Raw genomic sequence first — 17,296 nt, 5'->3', positions numbered from 1 at the left:
ACAGGGCAGGTCCACCCATGGCAGGAGGGGACAGTGCAGGCAGTACACCAGGGCCTTAGGCACCAGCCCCTCCTGCCCCCGCCAAGGCCAAGGGAAAACTCGCGGGCCGCTGGAGGCCGCTTGCTCCTGGAAGGTCAGGCCAGGCCAGGCCCTGCTCCTGGCCGGAGCAGAGAGGGGTGTGTGCGTCCAGAAAGGGGTGTGTGCGTCCAAGGGCTCTTGCAGCCTGGGGTCCATCCTGTGTGCACCAGCAGCGCCCCTGTTGAGTATCCCAGAGCGTCACAGCCTGGCCCACGAGAATGAGCTCAGCCCCTCTAAGCCCAGCATGGCCTTAGGCCCACTGTGCAGATGGCACAGCTGAGGTGGGCACTGAGGAAATGGTTAGTCTGGGTGAGAACTCCAGGCCCCAGGGCAGAGCACTAGCTGGGGTGGCACTGGTGAGAGACGAGGAGCCGATGGCACAGCCATGCGGTCATCCCCAGGCCAGCAGGGCTGAGGGGGACAGCTGCCACACAAATCCTCAAACCCAAATGTGTGGCCTGGCTCAGCTCTCCATGCCCCATCGCAGCACCTCACGAGGCTTGGCCAGGCTAGGGAGGAGCAACCGGGGCTTCTGCAAGCCCACACGCTGCTCATCAGGAATCCAAGTCACCCCTGCGGCAGCCGGAGGAAAACAGGGCCCCTGCTGTCCCCCCTAACACCCTGGCTTTGGAACCCTGGGGGCTCATGTTGAACCAGCACCTTGCTTGGGGTGGAAGATACGTACCCTCGCTTGCCCCAGCTCTTACACTGCAGCACCTTTGCAAACCCTGGGAGAAGGGGGCAGCAGCCAAGCCCCGGCCCAGCAGCAGCATCCAGGGCTGGAGACCATGGTAAGGCTCACCCTGAAGGTGGGTGGTTCTAGCCCCCCCCCCCATGGATAATCAATTTAATGCAAACCGAGAGAACTAAAACTCTGAGATTAGCTGTTATAATCACATGTAAATACTTCCCCACAATCGGCTCAGGGAGGGGCAGCATGTGTAGCTTGGGACGGAGTTACATGGGATTTAGGCTGTTTACCACTCCATTAATTTCTTCACTACACTACACCAGCATCCGCGTAGAGGCGCCCAGTTCGGTGCTTAGTCAAGGTCACTGCGGGGGGCGGCAGCTGATAGCGCGAGCTCTTAACCACAGTGGCAGGCTCCGGCCCCCTGCACCCCAGGCCGGTCTCCAAGCAGCTCAAGCCAGTGGGGGGCTCACCTCAGGAATTCCAACACAGAGCCAAGGGGCCCTTCCGTGCCAGGCAGATTGTGTGAGGTAGTGGCTGCAGGGGGAGCACCTCACAAGCACCCCCCCTCCCGCCACATGCCCAGGGTGCAAGAAGGGAGGCTGGGCCGGACCGGGGGAGCTGCATGTCTGCGAAGGGCCCCTGCAGCCCTGAGCCCCACTCCACAAGGCCAGGCAGAGTCTGATGCCTTTTTATTCATAAGCAGAGTCAAAGCTTCAGATGGTTTGCATTTATCCCCCTCCCCCCATACAAACCAGCTCTCTCCAGCAGAGTCCGTCTCTGTTTGGAAGAAAAATAGAACATCTCAACTATTGCCTCTTCCTGTATGGTTCCCTCTCTCCAGGTCGTGCTGCTCTCCCTGTGCAGAGCTTGGGCGCTGCCTGCCTGCAGGCCAGGAAAGCCGAGGTGGGAGGCCCTCTCCGTGCCAGGCCCATGCACCCTACACGGCTGTTGCAATTGAACGGCCTTTTCACGACATGGCTGTGCTCAGCACCATCTCACGCTGGGACCTCGTAGGGCAGGCAGGCGGCAGCTCGAGGACACAATGCAGGAAAAAGGATCCGGGACTGTCAGGTGCAAAAGGCCCAGAGGCCAGGGCCACGCCACCACCCACCCAGCCCCTTAGCCACATGAATGCCAGGGGAGCAGCCCTTGCTTAGGATGCAGCACCCTGTGCAGAGGGGCGGATAGGCAAGACCCAGCCCTCCTGCTGCATACGGCAAGTCAATAGCAAATCCCAGCCAGAGGGTGCTCAGACTTGTACCCTATAGCCCCTTTCAGCCTGGCTAGTGGATGGCTGGCCCAGAGCATCTGCCTGTCTGCAGCAAGTGCCCAGCCCTTAATCCGTCAGCGTGATGACATCGTAATGGATCCCCTGCTGCAGCTGCTGGATCTGCTCAGCTGTTGCCTCTGTGGTGAACATGCCCTGGGCTTGGGCCATGGCAGCATCGGCCACTGCTGCGGAGAGAGGGAGAGCAGCATCAACCCTTCCGTTGCCCCAGTCCAGGAGGCAGGGAAGGGGGCCCTTGCTGGGGCCTTTGCCAGGCGCACAGGACAGGCGGGGTGGCCAAAGCCTGCATGGGGGAGGGGCGTAGAAAGCATTTTTACAATGGGCTCTAGGGGACTCCATGCTCTGTGGCTCCAGGAGACGTGCTATAATCACCACCTGCCAAGCCGGGTCCGCCCGAGGCGTTTCCATCCAGCAAAGAGGGGATAGCAGCAGATTGCTGGGCTCTGCCTGGGTGTCAGCATAGCTGCATGGCTCCCGCCCAGGAGGTAGCCTGGGGCACCCACAGCACTGAGTGCAGGGAATCAGCACTTCCCACGTACAGCTCCTTAAGCAGCAGCAAGCCTGGCTCGTTCTCCTAAGTTAGGGGGCACATGCAGCAGAAGAGCACGCTTCGCCCACATTCCCTGTGCCCTGCCAGGAGGGCAGCTGGGTAACCACAGCCCGCCCAATCCACAACCGCCCTGTCAAGCCTGCTAGCAACGGTGGTGGGCGGTTTTTGAAGGCAGCATGTGACTAAGACCACTAGCTCGCGTGAAGGCAGCCAGGAGATGGAACAACTATGTTTCACCACCTGGGGCTGGGATGCCCCATGAATCCAGGCACCAGGACTCGCAGACAGACAGTGGGCAGGAGGCAAAGCCTTTCCCAGGACCCAGCACGCCAGAGCCCACGGCCTGGGCTCAGCTCAGAGAGCCCTGACTCTGTACCTGTCACTGCTGAGTGTGCCGCAGCTTCCAGCTGAGCCTGGGTAACCAGCTGCTGCTCTGGGGAAACTGGCATGTACTGGATCTGCTGGGAACAGAGGGAGACGAATCAGACCGGGCAGGCGGGAAGCCTGACCGGGGGTGGGGTGGGGTGGGGGGGGCGGCTCACCCTGCCCTGCTTACCTCTGTCTGCAGCAGAGCGCTCGTGGGACGTGCAGGCCCCTCACAAAGCTAGCTAAAGCAGAGGCTGTTTAACTGGTGATTCACCTTCTCGCTGAGTTATTAATGCCCACACCCTGGGACCCCCTCCCCAGCCACATGATGCTCCCCCTCCCCACCAGGGCCTCTCCCACAAGTCTGGGAACTCCAGGGCCAGTCCCAGCCAGTGGCTGCTCCCATTACCTGAGGCTCCTGGAGGAACTGGCTGCCTTGTTCATACTGGATGTGGGTGATCTGGCCATCTTGTACCTGAAAGACAGGGGCTGGACTGAGAGCTGGGGAGGGGAGGGCAGCTCCTCAGACGCCCCCCCCCAAGGCCGGATCACTTCATCCACATGGAGGAGACTGGCCTGGATTTCAAGGGAACATGGACCCCCTCCTGCCCCAGCCCATGGCTCCATCCTGGGCTCCACAACCTAGGAAACGATCTGGCTGCTAGCCAGGGCCAGGACAGCAGGGGCCTTACCTGGATGTGATGCCCCTCTGGGACAACAACGTACTCGTGGGGGAGCAGGTGCTGCACGCTGTCCTGGGCAATGATGTACTGGACCTACAGGGGAAACAGAGACTCAGCACCCACCTCGACCCACAGCACTGGCGCAGGTTGTGCGGGACGCGGCCCTGCGGCACCTTTCCAGCATCTCTCCAGCCTGGCATTGAGATGCCCAAGCACTAAGGCTCCCCACTTCGCTGGGGAACTTGCCTCAGCCTGGGTCACCTCCCTGCTGAGATTCAGCTGGAGTTTGCCATTGGTTCCTTTCACTCCAGTCAAGTCCCCACAGGCCCTCCTCTGGGGCTCCTGCAGGACTTTCGCTTGCTCTCCACAGCACCCCACTTACAGGTGCCAGAGCCATACGGACAGCAGCTCCCCCCATACCTGATTATCAGCGGTCACCAAGTGCTGCACTGTCTGCCCGTCAGCCGTTGTGATCTCCTGGATGTACGTGGCCTCCTCCTGCAAGATAGAGAAGGGGCAGCCTGTGACTGCGGTAGCTGAACCCAGCCCCTCTGAACGGTGGACACAGGCCACTGCTTGGGGGTGGGGGTGTGGGGTTGTGTGGCTAGCACATCTGGCTGACTCACCGGGCTCGTGATGCTCTGCTCCTGTGCTACGATGATGTGCTCCTGCCCCAGAGCCTGCTGCAGCCGTTCAGGAGCCAGCACTGCCTGGCCAGACTGCAAAGCCGCTGGAAAGGGAGAGAAAACGATCCTCAGCCACCGCTATCCCCTGCCCTGCTCAATCCTCCTGTCCCACAACCCCACCATCAGCCAGCGCCATCCCCTCCCTTACTCCCAAGCCCAGGATCAACTGGAGCCAAAACACACACCAGCAGGCAAGCTGGGAACAAGCCATTAACCCCACTTGCTCAGGAGCTAGAGCGAAAGAGGTCACATGGAACCGGCCAAACTGGAAGGTAACGAGGATACTGGGGCTAAGACCTTGACACCTACAATAAAGGCAGCAGAGACCTCCATTCACATCCCAACCACAAGAGGGGCTTTGCAGTAGTAGCAGGTGCTCACCCCCCAGCACTGACCCGGAGAAAGCTGTCCTCATCACCCATTAGCACTGCACTGGGGTCAGCGTTGGCTGCAAAAGGAGAGCGTCCACCCCAGAGTCACTCACACTGCTCTGCAGCCCCCTGTCCCCTAGAACCATGCTGGGACACGGGTCAGCACTGGCTGCAAGGGGAGAGGGCCCCCACCTGCTCCCTGGAGCATCCTGCAACTTCACAAGGGATCTCCCATCCAAGACCTGATCAGGGCCAATCCTGCTTAGCTTACAAGCTGCATCAAGTGCTCAGTCCAAGATGGTCTGAGATCAGGCAGTGCTCGGCACAGACCCCTGCACCATCAGGGAAGGCGGGTATCTTACTCTGCAGCGTGGTCAATGTTTCCTCGTCGCTGTTCAGTATGATGGTCTGCTGGGTGGCGGCTGCTGGCTGCCCCAGCCGCTTCCCCTCGGAGCAGTGCAGACGCTGCATGTGGAATTTGAGATGCCCGTTCCGGTTAAACCTACAAGGACAGCGAGAGTGGGGGCTGGAGCTTGCTGAGGGCAGCAGGGCCTCTCACACCGTCCCTTCCCTGGAAGGCACAGGGCAGGAGCCAGCAGAGGTGTATTCCAAGGCCTGGCTCCTCATTTCCAGCTCTACATTGCCAAGAAGATCTGGGAGCTGGAAAGGAGGAGGGGCCAGGCTGGCTGCTACTGCGCAGAGAACAGGAGGCCCATTCAGACAGCAGAGTCCCAGTGGGAGGGGCATGTCCAGGGACAGGTGGCTCGCTATCACCATGTGCTGCTGCAGAGCCCTCCTGGAGGCACTGGAGGGCCCTGGCTGGTTTCACCCACCTCTGCCCACAGATCTGGCAGGCGAAGGGCTTCTCATTGGTGTGCGTCAGCATGTGTCTGCGCAGGTCCTTCTTGTTCTTGGAGGCAAAGCTGCAGTGGGAGCACTTGTGGGGTCGAAGGCTGGCGTGCTGTGCCATGTGACTCTGGGGGCAGGAGAGAGTGAGATCAGCCAGCTGCCGACACCAGACACCCACCCAGCCCATGGGTGCCCAGCCAACCTACCCGGACCTCCAGCCACACAGCTGCTGTGAATGGGCAGTCGGGACACTTGAAGGTGTTGGGCCCTACGTGTGCCCTCTTGTGACTCTCCATCTCTGCTCTCCCTGTGAACATGGCTGTGCAAATCTTGCACGAGAATTTCTTGGTTGTGGAAATCTTGCACGACAGCTTCTTGGTTGTGGAAATCTTGCACGACAGCTTCTTGGCCACACCCTGCAGTGCGGGCCATTTGACCTTTGCAGACGGGATCTCCTGCCCCTCCGGTGCTGGGGAGAAGGCAGAGTTCTTTCGGAGCTGCCTGGCCAGGCACTGCAGCATGGGCCACTTGCTGCCAGAGGCCTGGGCCTCCTGGCCTTCCCCTGGTGAGAGGGCAGGGTCCCCACTGAGCTGCTGGGAGAGAAGACCCTGAGAGTTACACTGCCTTACACCCCTCCAGGACACAGGAGTCCGGGCCCCTCTTACCTCGACATGATGGAGCTGGTTCCCTGGGAAACTGGCTGACAGGATGTAGTGACTGCTGTGCTCTGTCAGCGCTTCGGCCATCATGGCGTCACTCACCACGACTGTACGGGTGGTCTCTGCTGGGCTCTCCTCCTCACTACAGGGGCAGAGGGCAGGGTCAGAGGGGTCCCCACCTCTTCCCCAGGGCTCTCCCATTCCCCTCTAGCCAGGGCTGCCCTGACAATGGGGGCAGGGTGAGAGCAGAGGCAGGGAAGGCAGCCCTAGATAGCCACATGACTAACACTCGGGACTGGAGCAGCATCTGACGACTCTGGGACCCAGGGCAGGGGCAGCCAGTTTGGCACCTACCTGTAGAGTGTCTGCGGGGCCTGGATCTCCTCACTGACAGGCGTGATGATGCTGTACTCCGTGGTGCTCCCGAACGGGATGGTGATCTGCTGCAGCTCAGCGCTCCCCAGGGTCGCCTCCTCATAGGCCTCCTGCACTAAGGCCTCTCCGTGGTCAGCTACATGGAGCGTCACCACCTTCTGCTGCTGCCCGGTGGGATCCAGATCTGCCCCCTCCTCCTGCTGTGATGGGACTTTGGGGGCCTGCGCTGCTCCAGAGCCATCCGACTTCACCACCGCCACCTGCACGGAAAACAGACGGGTGGTGGTGAGCGGGGGTCAGGCCTGGGGCTCTCCTCTCAACTGTGGTGGGCATTGTGACCTCACCTGCAGGGAGCCTGTGGCCAGCTCCCGCTGGCTGCTCATGTTCAGCAGGAGATCCAGCGCTGTCTGCGTGGCCAGCTCTGCCGATCCCTCCACATCTGGGAGAGGTAGAGAGAGCAGGTGAGTTGCACTGTGCCTGCCCAGGTAGGCCCCTCTCCCTTCCTTGGGAGCTCACCTTGCTCATAAATGATGGTGGTTCCCCCCAAGGAATCCTGGGAAGAGACGGAGGGTTCCGCCGTTGGGAGGGGCTGCACTGTGTGGTAGGTCACAGGGCCAGGAGGAACCTGGATGAGAAAAACAGCTGAGAGCACGCCCGAGCCTGAGGGAAGGGGGCAGGCGGAAGGGCCAGGGGCCATGGTACTCACCGGGGGGCTGGCCGCAGGCTCTGTGGGAGTCTGCACCTGGCTGTGCTGCTGCTTCAGCTCCTCGATCTGCTGCAGGGTGAAGAAGGGGCGGCGCCGGCAGGGGGGCTCCTCGGGGTGCCGCTGGGCCCACTCCTCGAAGGTGTCAGCATGGCGGCACTGCACATGCAAGCGCAGGTTCTTCTTGTGCTTGGTGGTGAAGTGACAGTACTCGCAGGCAAATGGCTTTCCCCCTGCAGCCAGAGAGAGGGGTGCAGTGGTCAGCCAGCAGGGGAGCAGGGACAGCATCTGAGGGGAGGGGCTGGCTCAAGGCCCAGGGGCACGGGGGTGGGCGGGCTCCTCTCACCCGTGTGCTTGACGGCCATGTGCGACACCAAGAAGTCCTCACGGAAGGTGGAGTACTTGCAGAAGCTGCATTTGTACGGCTTGTCGTTCATGTGTGACAGCTGGTGGTTCAGCAGGATCTTTTTATCCTCGCAGACATAGTCACAGAACTCGCACTTAAACCTGCCAGGGAAGGAGACTGGGCCATTACTCGGGGCAGGGTGCCTGGGCACTCTTTGGGATGGGGTGACAACCCAGCAGGCTTTGGCCACCCCAAGGCTAGCCCGACACAGGCCGGGAATCCCCCTGCTCCTACCTGCGGTTAGCAATGGCCTGGATGTGTGTCAGCAGATGCATCTTAAAGGTGTAGCGCTTCTTGAAGGACTTTCCACACTGCAACCAAACAGAGCAACACTCACTGCCCATCCAGGCCCCCGGGCGCATCTTGCCCCACCCCTTCCCCCCATGCCCTCCCCACCTTGTCACACATGTGTGGCTTCTCCGTGCTGTGAGTCTTCATGTGCTGGGTCAGTCTCTTCTGCATGGGGTAGACTCGGCTACACACTGGGCAGGGGAATGAGTTCAACTTTGGGGGCTGGGGGGAGAGAGAGAGAGAGAGGGGATGCAGAGATGAGCCCATGTGTCTAAGAGAGCCACTGACAGCCCCTCTCAGCCCCCTCACCAGCCAGATTTGGGGCTCCAGTCAGCCAAGAACCATCCCTATCTACCAGGCGGCAGAAGCAGAAAGAAGCCTGCCAGGGGACCCCCCAGTAAGAACTGGGGCTAAGACACAAGCCATCAGGGAGCTGGGAACTCACCGGGTCAGCTCTCTTCTTCCTGAGAGAGAAGAAAAACAAAATGGGTCAGACTCTCCCTGAGTCTGAGACCCCCCCCAAACAACCCTCCCACCCAGTGACTGCCAAAGGGGGCCCCTGGTGCTGGGAAGGGAAAGGGGAACAGAAGCAGATCCTGCCTACTGAGCTCAGCCCTGGCTTCATTTGGAATCATGGGGAAGGGGCTGCTTGGCTCAGCACATGGGGGCAGAGGGGAGCTGGGTACAGGGAAGGGGCTGCCTGGCCAGGACACAGGGATCAGTCCCGTGGCCCCCACTCTACTCACCGGTCCCGGCTGTGCACAGTCGAGTGGCGGATAACATCCTTCTTGTACACACTTGTGTAATCACACTCCCCACACTTGTATGGCTTGCTGCCCACGTGGTTAAACATGTGTTCCTGTGAGAGGTAAAGAGCAGGCCGTGAGGCACAGAGCCAGCAGCGACCCCCAGGGTGGGCTGGGGCGGGGCAGGCCATGCTCACCTTGAGGGAGGACCAGCGGCGGGAGCGGTAGCTGCACTGTAGGCACTTGAAGAGCTGCGGGTCGTTGGCCTCGTGGGAGTTAACGTGGAAGCGCAGGTCATCGTGCGTGAGGAAGCGTGAGCCACAGATTCGGCACAGGTAGGGCCTCATCAGAGGCTTGGGGGACTTGTAGTAGTACCTGCAAAAGCAGGGCCGGTGCTCAGTGCCATGACGGCAGCCAGCCCAGCCCTGGGCACAGCCCGCCAGCCCGGGCACAGCCCAGCACCCCTCACCTGCGCCCGATGTACTTGCGGTATTTCTTGCCCAGGAAGCGGCGGGAGGGCCGACCTCGCCTCCTGGGCACGGTGTCAGCCTCCTCAGGGCCTGTGTTGGAGGACGGATCCTTGTTCTCCGAGTCCGACTGGCTGATGCTGGGCTCCACGAGGCGGTCACTGGCCCCGTTCTGCAGGACGGAGGAGCTGGCTGCCTCGGAGCTCTGCAGCTCGCTGCTCAGAGTGCTCTGGGACGTGACTAAGGGCTCCTCCTCACCACCTGCCCAACAGCAACCCAGCACGTCAGGGTCTGCCTCATCCCTGCTTTGGGGAGCAGGCCCGAGCTTCCACCCTCCGCCAGCCAGGACCCGCAGCTCCTCTCCAACCCCCTACCTTCAGGCTTCGGCATGTCCTCTAGGCGAGGGAACTTGCGGGGTCTCCCCGGCCGCCGACGTGGCCTCTCCTCACTTGACGTGGGGACAATGCGGCTGTATTTGGGCTGCCGTCCACGAGGCTCATCCTCGGCTGGGTTATAGTCACTGTCCTCTGTGGGGAGAATGGCCCGAGGCATTAGACACAAACCCTGGCAGTGGCTGGCTGCACTGGCCAGAGAGAAGGGGCTGTACCTTCAGGGTCATCAATGGCTCCAGCATCCATGATATCATCCTCTTCTTCCTCCTTCAGCACATCCTCCTCCAGGGGCTTTGGGGAGGGTCCCCCCTTCCGCAGACGCCCCTTCTTCAAGGCCAGAGCAGCAGCCACTGGCAGAGAAAGCAGTAAGAGAATCACTTGGGCAGCGTGCTGCTCTCACCAGTCAAGCTGGGGTGTGTCACAGAGCAGGCACCCCACCCGGTAGACAAGTCACCTACCCCTTTGCAGACATGGAAGCACCCCACTCGCACACTTTGAGATGGCAGCACACCCACCTGGTATAGAAATCTCCTTCCTCCCACCCCGAGAGTCATCAGCATCCCTACCTGGTTTATAAAGAACATCAGAACGGCCATACCGGGTCAGACCAATGGTCCATCTAGCCCAGTATCCTGTCTTCTGACAGCAGCCAGGGCCAGATGCTTCAGAGGGAATTAATTGAACAGGATAATTTATTGAGTGATCCACCCTGTCTTCCAGCCCCAGCTTCTGGCAGTTGGAGGTTTCGGGACACCCAGATCATGGGATTGTGTCCCTGACCATCTTGGCTAGTAGCCATTGATGGACCTATCCTCCAGGAACTTATCTAGTTCTTTTTTGAACCCAGTTCACAATATCCCCTGACAACTAGTTTCACAGGTTGACTGTGTGTTGTGTGAAGTACTTCCTTTTGTTTGTTTTAAACCTGCTGCCTATTCATTTCATTGGGCGACTCCAAAGCTTCAGACTTAAAATTTTTTATTTTCATACAGTTGTTTAAAGTAGATTTTCACTTTGTAAGCTGTAGATAGTGATATTTAGTCATTCATATTTCTAGTAATTATATATTCAGAGCCAAATTCTCCCCAACAGGAGAATTCAGAATTAAGGGCTGAAAACTTTAGTCCTCAGTAAACGAATGACAGAAAACCAAATTCTGCCCTCAGTTACACTGGTGTAAGTCTGGATTCTTTCCAGCTACAACAGAGCCATTATAAGACGCCTCCCTGGGGACAGCGGTGCCCACACCTGATACATTAACTACCTTGCGCCCCACCTGATAAACTCCGCTCCGACCCCGCACAGCACCCCCTCCTGGTACGCAAGCCGCCCAGAGATGGCGGCACTCCTACCTGGCTGGAAATGGCGCTCCTTCATGTGGTTGATGAGCGTTTTCTTGCAGATGCTCTTGTACTGACACATCTTGCACCTGAACTGTTGTACCACCACCACCTCCATCATCTCCTCCAAGCTCTCCAGGTCCGGCTGGTCTGGCTCCTCCCCAGCATCTGCCTCTCTGGCCTGAGCCAGCTGTGTGGGCAGCTCCAATATTTCAGACTGCTCGGAAGGGCCAGGCTGGTCTAGGCACGTGGAGGTGGGTCCATCGGCTATGGCTTCTATTGCCAAACTGTTGGCCAGAGCAGAAGTGGCCATCTGGGACACCATGGGGGCACCTAAAGCACCAACAAGAGCTCACCAAGGAACTTGAACCCTCACAGCTACACACACTTCACACTACTAGGCAGTGGCTCAAGTAGCCAAGAGCTTCCCCATAGCCAATGCCCCTGCCCTGCTGCCTACAGTGTCCCCTGCTGGGAGGGGACTGGAGTAACTAGGAGCTCTGCCCCACAGCATTCCCACCCTGCTGCCTACAGTGACCCCTGCTGGGAGAAACTGGGACTAGAGTAGCCAAGAACTCTCCCCACAACCAGGGCTTCTGTACAATTCCCTCACAGGGATTTCTGGCCTTTGTTCTTGTTGTAGAAGGATGGAAATGGGAAAAGGGCTCAGAAGCAGAAGATGTCCGTGGAGGACCCAGAAGCATTCACTTACCATCATCAGGTCCCTGCAGAATGAGATACTGGGTAGTCTGGGCACCGCTATCCTCAGCGCTCGTCACTGCGATGCAGCCTAGGAAGGGAACAGAGAGCGGGAGGGTGATGGGGACCGACTGTAGAGGCTGATTATTAATAAGAGAAGGCATTCTTCTAGGAAGTCAGGGTGGGCAAGCAGGAAGGAGAGAGAGAGGAAAGTTAACTTGGGGTTGCACAGGCGCTCTTCCATGGACTCAGTGCTGTGAACTCAGGACGGACGGAAGATGGAAACCCATTCCAGCAGCGATGGCGAGCTGCCCTGCAAGTCCCTTCTTTCACCACCTAGTGGTAAGGCCAGGAACAGCAGGCACCACTTCTAATGGTCAGGGCAAGCAAGCAGGAGCAGTCTCCCACAACATGGGATTTCCATTTTGACCGAGTCGGTTTCCTTGAGTCTTCGCTAGAGCAGCAGCTCCTTCCCCACTCAACTGTCGTGTCTCCACTGCCTGCCCCCCTTGCCCAGCCCTGGGCACATTACACTGAGCTATGCCAGATCCCTGGGGCACCAGGAAAGGGAGCAGGCAATGACTGATGTGGTGATGCACTCACTCTGGATGATGTCAGGCCCAATTGTGGACTCAATGATTTTGTCTATGGCACAGCCCAGGTCTGAGGAGGTGGATGCAGTGGAGTCCGATACCATTGTGGCCCCATCGGTGATGACGCTGGAGTGAACCAGGACCTGTGGGGATTCCGATACCATAATGGACTGGCTCACTGTGGAGACGCTGGAGACCAGGGTAGACTGGGCGATAGATGAAGAGTCGGGAAGGTAGACCCTAGGAATAGCATCTGTGCTGGAGCTGCTCTCCGACACTTCCTCCTGGAAAACAGACAGTCTGGGGAGTTCAGTTTAGAGGCCTCTGTTGAGCCATCCCAGGAGCGAACCTGTAACTGCATACCCCATCAGCATCGTGCCTCGCAGGAGGCACCTGCCCAGAAGAAAGTTCCCAAAGGCCCCCACAAGAGGGTGACAAGTGATAGCTTTTCTGGCTTCTACTGATGACCCTTCAGCCCAGGGGAATAGCTAGGAGATACCCTTAAAGACACAAGATGCACTCTCCCCTCTGCTAATCCAGCTAGGTAGGCAGGGCTCTTCCCCTTGGCTTGGCAGATACAAACCTGGTGTGTATATCCATACTGTAGAAGACCCCTCAAACAGAGCTGGCCCTGTGGTCCACTTTGCCCTGTGCTGTGTAGGGTTGGCTCCCACCTAGGCTGGGTCAGAGATCCTACTCCCTGAAGGATACTATCAGTATTCTCAGAGTCTGACAACTTACACCCATCTACAAAATCACAGACACCTCCTCACTCCCGTCCCAAAGGGGTTTCCAGACCCACCCCCTACCAGAGACACCCCGCTGCTGTCTGAGCTCTGCCCCACGCCAGAGTCATCTGCTTCTGAGAGGACGGGCACTGGAGCAGCATCGCTGCTGTCTGCGGACATGGCCTCAGAGGTCTCCACTCCAAGCCCGCTCTCCGAAGGTTCTTCCTGTGCCGGATGAGGGGCCGCATCGCTGCTGCTCTCCACTTCGTTCTCCTCCGCCTCCATGCCCAATTTGCCTGGGCCCCTTAAGTGTGACCTAGGCAAGAGGAAGTGCTGCAGTCAGACCTGCTGTACGCTTGGGGCACATAACACCCTGCCATGCCTTCCAGCCACCTGAGAAGAATGACAGGCACCTAGATATCACAGTAATTGGCACAAAATAAATATAAACATAACACAGCAGGGGTGCTCTCACGAAGGAAAGGAAACATCAGACCACGACTGGTCTTTAGGGACAGGTCTACACTATAAATTGAGTGTCTGATGAAGACGCTTTATGCTGACAGGAGAGAGCGCTCCTGTCAGCTTAGTAAGTTCACCCCTGTGAGAGGCAGTAGCTATGTTGGTGGGAGACGCTCGCCCGCCAGCATAGCACTGTCCACATGGGAGTTAGGTATAACTACATTACTGAGGGGTGTGGATTTTTCATAGTTATTCCAAAGTATGTAGTGTAGACCAAGCCAATGACTCTACTTCATGCCACCCTGCCTTCCTCCTCTTGTCCCATAGCTAGGCTGTGAAGCTCAATATTTCAGCTCATGCTCTTTGTTGTGTGCTGTACTCCCATGGTGCCCAACCTTATTACACAGGAGGGCCACATAAAACTAAGCACAACCTTGAGTGGGCCAAACAAATTCCGTATATTTTAATAAGATTTAAAGTCACCTGTATTGATTTATATTTGAAGTTCAGCTTGTTTTGTATGTATTTAGATAGGTTGTTTCTATGTACAATATTGTCTATTTACACACACGTGTAAACTAAAATGATGTAAACATGACGACAAAATGCTAATGAAGCCTTATGAGATGCTCTGATGGGACATAGGTTGTGCACCCTCACCGTACTCCTCTGGAACTTGTTCCAGGCATGAAACATACCGGGGCAGCGATATCCCAGGACTGATTACAGCCTGACACGCCTCCTACTCTTGTTCTTGAAGGCAACCAGGAAATGCCAGACTTTCATCCTAGCCAAGGGGAGACAAAGCAAAACCGAACTTCAGATGAGCGCTGGGTGGGAACCTAGCCTGCACTCACTTTACCCAATATTAGCAGGAAGAAGGGCTCAGCTGGAGAATGCAGGGCTGTCAAATACAGAGACTGCATCCCCCCCAGAATAAGGAATGACTAATCTACTTGGGGATCCCCAATCACAGTCTCTACAGCCAGGTCACATGACACTGACCACAGAACTAAGGGGGAGGTTACCATTTCAGTAAACAAGCAATGGGAATACTTTGCCCATCTTTGGAGCCTCATCAGAGCATCACAAACACTCCTGCCCCCCTTAATAATAATTTAACCTCATAACACAGCACCATCGAATAGGAAAGCATAATTATTGCTATTTTACAGAGAAATACACCAGAGGACAGAAAAGTGAAGTGACTTGGGACTCCTCATAGGTAGCAAGTTTAAAACAAAGTATTTCTTCACACAACGCACAGTCGACCGGTGGAACTCTTTGCCAGAGGATGTTGTGAAGGCCAAGACTATAACAGGGTTAAAAAAGGAATGAGATAAGCTCATGGAGGATAGGTCCATCGATGGCTATTAGCCTGGATAGGCAGGGACGGTGTCCCGAGCCTCTGTTTGCCAGGAGCCAGGAATGGGCCACAGGGCTTGGATCAATCGATGGTTACCTGTTCTGTTCCTTCCCTCTGGAGCACCTGGCACTGGCCGCTGTCGGCAGGCAGGACACGGGGCTAGAGGGACCTTTGCTCTGACCCAGTCTGGCCGTTCTCATGTCAGGCAACGGAGCTAAGAATAAAAAACCCAGGAGTCCAGACTCCAGGTCTCTCTGCTTTAATCGCTCTTCTGGTACAGCGCAGAGCGAGACAAAACGTAGACCCACACCTGGTCTGAACGGCAGGGTGCTGAATACACAAGTGACCCGAGACTGATGCGGAAACCCCACGGCTCCATAACTTTAACCGGGCCGCGGAGCAGGGTTACGCCTCGGGCCCTGCAGATGGAGTTTCCCCCCGCTAGTGCACGGCGCTGCAGGCGGAAACTCCGGGCGGCGTGAGGAACCGCTGCTCGGCCCGTCCTTCGCCCCTTCCCCGCTGCCCGGGGCGGAGGGCCGGGGCCGGCCGCCACGAGCCGCTTCCTCCCGGGCGGCCCCGCGCCCGTTACGGCCGGATCCCGCGGCCCCGCGCCACGGAACGAGTCGGTGTCGGGGGCAGGCTCCGGGCTCCCGGCGTCTGCCCCGGGCCTCGCCCAAGCCGCGGGGCCGGGCGGGGGCAGCAGCCGGAGCCCCGAGCACGGGCCGCCCCGGCCCCGGCCCCGGCCTCGCCCCACGGCAGGGCAGGGCCGGCCTCCATGGCTGCGCCCCGGGACCCCGCTCCCGGGGGGGTGGGGGTGGGGGCGGGGCGGCGCGGCCCCTCCGCTCCGCTCCCCTCCCCGGCCTCCCTGGCGGGGCCCTGCGGGCGGCCGGGCCGGGGCTGCCCCTGGCGCTGCCTGCGCCCCCGCTCGGGCCGGCGCCATCTTGGCGCGGGGTCCCCGCGCGCGGGCGGCCCGGCGGCGCCGGCCGGGCGGGGGGAAGCCGGGCCCCGGGGCCTGAGCGCCGCCCCCTCACCGTGCCGGGGCCCGTCCCTCGGCGCGTCCCGCTGCGGCGGCCGCGGCGCCCCCGGACCCGGCATCCCTTCGGCCGCCATCCCCCGCGGAGGGATATTCCCGTCGGGACCCCGCGCCGGACTACTTACTTCACCGCACCGGGGGCGGAGGGGCGCGATCTCCCCAGGCCGCACCCTCCGGTTGGGGCGCCCCCCGACCCCGGCACCGACCCGCCTCCGGTGCCGGAGCTCCGAGCACCGGCGCCCAGAGAAGGTCTCCCCGGGGACTATATTTCCCCGCGGAAGCATCGGCGCGTCAATAGGTGAAGTCGCACGCACAGGACGTCATGACGTGCGGGGCTCGTGCTGGCCGGACCCTGAGCGTTGGGGTCACGCTGGGGTCAGGCGGGTCACGTGGCCGCGGCGGCTCCGCCTGCGGACCGGGCCTGGCTCCGGCTCCGTTCGCCGCCCCCGGCGCCCTCGGCGCGGGCAGAGCCGCCTTCGGGCCGCGGCCGGGAGCGGGGGGTGGGGAGGCGTCGCCGCCGCCGCCGCCAGGCCGGTCCCGGTCCCGGTCCCGGTCCCGGTCCCGCCCCGGGGGCCCCGCTCAGCGCCGGGCGCTCGGTTCCCGGAGCGGCGGCTCCGCGTGTTCAGTGGGGCCGGTCAGCCGCGGCCCGGCTTCGTCCCTGTGTCTGACCGTGTCTGACCGTGACCGTGTGTGTGTCTGACTGACTGACTGTGTGTCTCTGACTGTGACTGTGTGTCTCTGTCTGTCTGACCGTGTGTGTCTGACTGTGACTGTGTGTGTGTCTGTCTGTCCGTGTGTCTCTGTCTGTGTCTGACTGACTGTGACCGTGTCTGTGTCTGTGTCTGACTGACCGTGTCTGTGTCTGTGTCTGACTGACCGTGTCTGTGTCTGTGTCTGACTGACCGTGACCGTGTCTGTGTCTGACTGACTGTGACCGTGTCTCTGTCTGACTGACTGTGACCGTGTCTCTGTCTGACTGACTGTGACCGTGTCTCTGTCTGACTGACTGTGACCGTGTCTCTGTCTGACCGTGACCGTGTGTGTGTCTGTCTGTCCGTGTCTGTCTGACTGTGACCGTGTGTGTGTCTGTCTGTCCGTGTCTGTCTGACTGTGACCGTGTGTGTGTGTCTGAGTCTGACCGTGTGTGTCTGTCTGTGTCTGACTGTGACCGTGTGTGTGTCTGTCTGTCCGTGTCTGTCTGACTGTGACCGTGTGTGTGAAGTGAGCTGTAGCTCACGAAATAAATTGGTTCGTCTCTGAGGTGCCACAATTACTCCTTTTGTGTGTGTGTTCGTGTTCGTGTGTGACTGCCAGGGTAGAGGCCTGCTTGTTCCCTCCCAAAGAAGGGGCCGGCAGGTGGGTGGGAATCAGGAGTGACCAGAGTGGGGAAACAGGAGAAATCCTCGTAGCAACTCCTGCGGTCTGAGGTGAAACGAGTTGGCTGTTCTCAGTGCATTGCCGTTGTAGGGTG

At 59.3% G+C, this 17,296-nt stretch overlaps 1 protein-coding gene across 2 annotated transcripts; it reads right to left on the bottom strand.

Annotated features, from left to right (window-relative positions):
- Positions 1-1,444: 1,444 nt before the first annotated feature.
- On the bottom strand, positions 1,445-15,579 carry ZNF335 (zinc finger protein 335). Of its 2 annotated transcripts, none has more exons than XM_084646364.1 (28): positions 14,889-15,579; positions 13,046-13,280; positions 12,247-12,520; positions 11,657-11,734; positions 10,957-11,277; positions 9,820-9,954; positions 9,587-9,739; positions 9,215-9,473; positions 8,943-9,120; positions 8,746-8,858; positions 8,445-8,463; positions 8,105-8,221; positions 7,943-8,019; positions 7,649-7,809; positions 7,306-7,535; positions 7,116-7,224; positions 6,944-7,038; positions 6,579-6,859; positions 6,231-6,366; positions 5,772-6,173; positions 5,550-5,692; positions 5,079-5,218; positions 4,286-4,389; positions 4,080-4,157; positions 3,669-3,752; positions 3,386-3,451; positions 2,987-3,071; positions 1,445-2,227 (listed from the first exon to the last, which is right to left on the bottom strand). In XM_084646364.1, the coding sequence occupies exons 1-28, from the start codon at positions 14,990-14,992 to the stop codon at positions 2,109-2,111; spliced, it is 4,296 nt and encodes a 1,431-aa protein (XP_084502490.1). In that variant the 5' UTR covers positions 14,993-15,579; the 3' UTR covers positions 1,445-2,108. The 2 variants fall into 2 exon arrangements, with proteins under 2 accessions (XP_084502490.1, XP_084502491.1); XM_084646365.1 differs by having other exon boundaries at positions 2,987-3,068; positions 5,772-6,158; positions 14,889-15,576.
- Between the last annotated feature and the right edge of the window lie 1,717 nt (positions 15,580-17,296).

Source organism: Lepidochelys olivacea, assembly GCF_965140295.1.
Source record: "Lepidochelys olivacea isolate rLepOli2 genome assembly, chromosome: 13".
Lineage (NCBI taxonomy): Eukaryota > Metazoa > Chordata > Testudines > Cheloniidae > Lepidochelys > Lepidochelys olivacea.
The sequence above is the reverse complement of the archived record's forward strand: the minus strand, read 5'-3'. Positions and strand labels throughout refer to the sequence as shown.

What these genes read in the sequence shown, in the direction of transcription:
- ZNF335 (XM_084646364.1), bottom strand. Translation starts at nt 14,992, where the DNA reads ATGAGAACGGCCAGACTGGGTCAGAGCAAAGGTCCCTCTAGCCCCGTG. An exon ending in CACCATCATTTATGAGCAAG is followed by an intron (nt 7,039 to 7,115) that starts GTGAGCTCCCAA and finishes TACCTCTCCCAG; the next exon opens with ATGTGGAGGGATCGGCAGAG. An exon ending in GCCCCGCAGACACTCTACAG is followed by an intron (nt 6,367 to 6,578) that starts GTAGGTGCCAAA and finishes CTGCCCCTGTAG; the next exon opens with TGAGGAGGAGAGCCCAGCAG.